Source organism: Schistocerca gregaria, chromosome 5 (genome assembly GCF_023897955.1).
Source record: "Schistocerca gregaria isolate iqSchGreg1 chromosome 5, iqSchGreg1.2, whole genome shotgun sequence".
NCBI classification, from domain to species: domain Eukaryota; kingdom Metazoa; phylum Arthropoda; class Insecta; order Orthoptera; family Acrididae; genus Schistocerca; species Schistocerca gregaria.
In genome coordinates this window covers 97,847,776-97,852,508 of record NC_064924.1, presented here as the reverse complement: position 1 = coordinate 97,852,508, position 4,733 = coordinate 97,847,776, and the positions used below count along the sequence as shown (strand labels likewise).

The 4,733-nt window shown below is 45.4% G+C and overlaps 1 protein-coding gene across 1 annotated transcript; it reads left to right on the top strand.

Moving 5' to 3' along the window:
• Positions 1 to 355: 355 nt before the first annotated feature.
• Positions 356 to 4,368, top strand: LOC126272008 (uncharacterized). The gene is made up of 3 exons (XM_049974494.1): positions 356 to 760; positions 830 to 1,037; positions 3,690 to 4,368. Exons 1-3 carry the CDS (start codon positions 365 to 367, stop codon positions 4,049 to 4,051), a joined length of 966 nt encoding a protein of 321 aa, XP_049830451.1. The 5' UTR covers positions 356 to 364; the 3' UTR covers positions 4,052 to 4,368.
• The last annotated feature ends 365 nt before the right edge of the window (positions 4,369 to 4,733 follow it).

Here is a 4,733-nt window from a genome sequence, read left to right as displayed (position 1 = left end):
GATTATACTACTGAAGTATTGTATTTAGATGAATCCACATATAGGCATCTAGATGCCGAATAAATATTGCTACTTGTTTTGAAAATAAATGTGTGCATGAAAGAGCTAACGGTAATGTTAGTCACAGTGAGACACGTCAGACAGTCACGCCCTCTACCGTGGAACGCACAGTGACGAGCGCCTCAGTGCTATAAATTCCCGCCTGAGCCCTATCTGAAGGTAGTCTTGTGGTGATCCTTAACAGCATGGTAAGTGAAAACTCGCAGTTCTCATTGCAGTGTTTAATAGTGGTGATTATAAGTAACTGAATTTAATAATGTTTGAGCGGTAATTGTGTTTTAATTAATAGTTTCACCAACCCAACATGTGTGAATCAACCGTTATGAAGTCGGAAGATGGTAAGCCAGTCCAGCCTGAGGGCTCTGTTCCAGTAGCACCTATTACTGCACCGGCCAAGCTTTCTGTAGCTGGGGAGGCGCCAGAGCAGACATATAAGATCGCTGAGCTGCTGAAACAATGGCCTGCCGTTGTAATCGCAATCCAGAAGAGCAGAGATGCGTATCGCTCTGTAAAGCAAAAGGCCACTATTATCACCTGGTCACTTAACTTGTCCGAGAAAGTTGTTGCTTCGGTTCTCGAACTTGCAGAACGTAAACTGAGCAGATTGCGTCCAATTATTCAGTACGCAGACAAAGCAGCTAGTGAAGGCGTGGTATTAATAGAGAAGAAATTTCCCGCAGTGAGGGAATCACCTGAAAAGGTAAGTTGTCAAATGTAAACTTTGAGATGGTTTCGTGAAAACCGCATAACAAATCTTTCTCCTTCTCAGCTGTACGATGCTATCACACAACACATAACGAAGATGGTGCGCCCCGCACTAGATAAAACGGAAGCTGTAAGCGAAATCGGCAGGAAGAGACTTGACAGGGTTGCTACAACGATAATCAAGAAGTACAACAGTGTGATCAAGATCGTGGACAGCTGGATGGACAAGCTGGAGGACCAACTGGACTGCGCAGAAGCTGAAGCAGTCAGTGGTGAGTTACATTCGGAGTTGTTAGCGGCAACAATAAGTCAATGGAAACAAGAGCGACGTAAGCCTTCCTATTTAGCTACTCGTTTTCCACAAATTCATGGAAACGTCTTTATTTTGGAAGTTGCATACATCATCTGTACATTACGTGAATAATACTTAAAAAGCTTGTTTCTTTCCTTTCCAAAGAGTCGTTAGTTTGAAAATGTTTATTTTGCACATACCATCCTATTCGGACATCGGAGACTTTTATTATTTATAACGTAGCGCCACTTCATGCCATCTCTCTGGTTTTCACTCGGTGACGAATCGCAACATGCCGGTACTGTTCAGTTCGCTCGTGTCGGGTTATGGTTGACGACTTATGCATTTGTATCTGGAGATAAATTGGGTCGAAAGTTGAACGGAGAAAGTGTCAGGGAAACAGTTAGGGTGGGTTGTAAATGCAGCAGCGGTTTTCTTGATGCCTGCGAGAAAGTCGTGCAGTGGTAGTCGTTATTAGTAATAGGTATCACACAGGCCGATACCTTTGATGTGGAGTGGGTACTCAGCGGCGGCGGCGGCTGCTGCAGCTAGGTACCGGTGCTGGCTTCTCCGTCAGCATTGCTGTAATTCAGTTCACCGTTTAATGTCGGGCAATATATCGCATTAACATCGTCGGGTAGTGTTAGTGGTTTGTGCGTTAGTATAAGAGCTGGTCGGCTTTAATAGTAGCTGGCATATCTAAAATGTTCCTCCTTTGCAAGGACTTCCTGATGTTGTTGCTGTGTATGTTACCTCAGCATAGGTGGTTCCGCTCTACCAAGTAGCACGTGGAGCGTTGTTAATGATAGCATTTTCCGTATGATCTGCGGGCACGTAGGGGCTGCATACATCAGGGGTATAATCAATGTCATTTATATGGACCTCGACGCCTTCCTATTCAGGATACTTCCCTTGTTCAACATTGGGTAGACACGAAGAAGCCAACGTGCATTATTAAATGTTCTGCTTTCGATTTGATGAGTCATATTAAAGTAATTAATCTGACCATTAGTGCTATATACTTGTCACTTCATGTTACCTTCGGCACTTCGTTAGCTTTTACACAAGAGTGTAAAACGGCCAAAGCAGCTGAGCGTGTGGGTTGTTCTGTCATTCTGCACAATGGATTAATCTGAGATATACCCTTTAACCTGTGGCTCCTGCAAGATGCAATTTCAACCCCCACACTATTACAGAAGTCAGACGGACGCTCTTCACGTTCTGAAGAGAAATGCCTGAAAAACTTAGAGCACTAAATATCTTCTGGAGTTGTCCGCTGTAAGGAAATGACAAACATTTACAAAATTCCTTACATGACTAGTGAGATACTTGGGTATTGAGTTAGTGGTAGTTAGTGTCAGAAAAATATGAAACCAACGAAGGTTACTATTTATTCTGCAAAAAAATCTGTAAAAACTCAATGGCACGTTTAGTTATGAATTTAACGCTATTTCCTGGTTCCTTTCAGAATATGAAGTTACCTCTCAAGGTTAAGATTCGCTATTATATCTCAACAAAATTTAAGATGATTGTTGACTTCGCAGAATGATTGAAAGCCAGTCAACTTGTCTAATTATCAGTTAGACGATTGCTATGTACGGTCGAGGCCTCGGTGTGTGAAATGCAGTGAACTGTACTGTTATGGGAGAAATATGGGGCTCGCAAGAGCTGCAGCCCACAATACCATGGGCTGTGATGACTGCTGTCTGCGCCGCTCGCTGCTGAATATTAAGATAACTGTCGTTCTATTTGGATTGACCTCCACCAATCAAACTCTCCCTACGCCTTGACTAAGTCAGACTCCTATTAGCCCCCTACTCTATTGGCTTGGTGCACTGGTCGGATAACCGGTCCACCGCGATGCCACTCAAATTAGCTCGCATGCGTTTAACTGTAACTGTGAGTGCGGCAGCCAAAGCAGTGAACAACGCATAACCACAAGGACTCAGTATAGAATCGCACTCCGATTTGCTCTCGACAGAGGTACTCTCCCAGTGTAGTACTGAGGAGAGACATGTTCCTCACTCTTAGAGTACACGTACGAGCGCACACGCTCTCGTTACGTGTTCTCGTCTAAGAGCGACCACAGAACGGCCCCTCTTCGCGCCTTACGTGAAGGGCTATCTTTCGGTCTCTTCCATTAGTCCTTCAGCTCAAGGCGTCAGAAATACTGTCTGTCAATCAGCATTGCTCTTATAAAACGGGAGAATGACGTTTCGTTTAAGGCGACCAATACGGAAATCTGTAGTGTCGGCGTTTAGCGTTTGCTGTCTACCTGTGAAAATCTCTGAAACTGTGTGCTATGTCTAAGGAATGCGTAGGCTGGCTGCTCCCACACAATGTGTCCGCCAGCCTCGAGTGTTTCAACAGCGATGCGCGTTTGTTGTTTTCATATCGTTTACATGAATTCATACAAAACTGACACTGTCGAGTTTGGGTTCGAAAGAAGCGTCTTGATTTACGGAATATGGTTTTGAGGGCGGAATATGTAAGCAATGAAGGTCAGGAGACCACGACGTCTTAAACAATGTTTCCTTCCAAAGTTGTTCAAAATGCAGCCATTCTGGCAGTGAAATATTGCGAGGACGCTGCTTGCCGGCCTTGACGTGACTCGGTGTGTCTCCTTGGTCAGGTGCAGAGACAGCTGCGGCAGAGGCGACATCTTCTGCGGCACGGACCCAAACAACCACCACCCCGACACCTGCGGGCCACGTTTGGCAGGAGCTGCGGCTGGAACTTCGAGCCACCACGGCGCTGGCCGCCTTCCAGGTGGGGGCAGCCCTCTGGCTGCTGTCGCGGGCGCCGCTCCTGGGCCGCTTCTTCAGGGAGGCGCCGCCGCCCACACACGCCCTTTCGCCGTCTTCGTCCTCCAGCGACGCCTCATTCGCCAGACTCCCTACTCAGACGGCTGCAGAGCAGGAACAGCCGTTGCCCACAGCTCAGTCCACGGACTCATTCCACACGGAGCAGTTCATCCCATTGCCACAGCAGTGATCACCGCCAGATATCTTCCCGTAATTCGAAACTTTGCTTAATGCATGTAGTCCAGAGAATTGGTTTTAACTTATTTATTGGTGAAATAAAACGAAATACTGGCATCCGTGTGTACACTACTTTCACTCGTATTACTGGAATAATGGCATAATAAAGTGCGCGTCATTTACGACGGCGGACGAGTTCAGGTTCGTTCTGCACATCTGACGTCGCAACACAGTCAGCCAATCAATAGAGAACGATGTTGCCAGAGCTCGACTACAGTTCAGAGCACGGACGACTGTCTTCAGTCTTAGAAACGTTCAGTCATAAATAAAGCAATTGAACAAAAGCCATGTCTTGATAGCAGACCTTCTTTTATAGAAAGCTTGCAAAAAGCATTCTTTATACCAATTGCTTCGTATTCTATTAATTAAACCAAATAGGCAATGAGCCTCCTAATTCAGGCGATAGCAAGGAAAGGTGTTTGCATCATTCTCGCTAACAGAGGTAGTGGTTTATTTCCTAATCTACTTCTACGAAACGTAATTCATACCAACAGTGTTTGTCGGTAGTTTGCGTAATATTTTAAAGTCCTCCAGGAGAACTATTGAACGACAAGCTGCGTTAGCGTAATGCTTGAAGTGTTTGGCTTCTAAGTGAAAGCTTCTGAGTTCAAACTGTGTCTGGTGCTTAATATTTT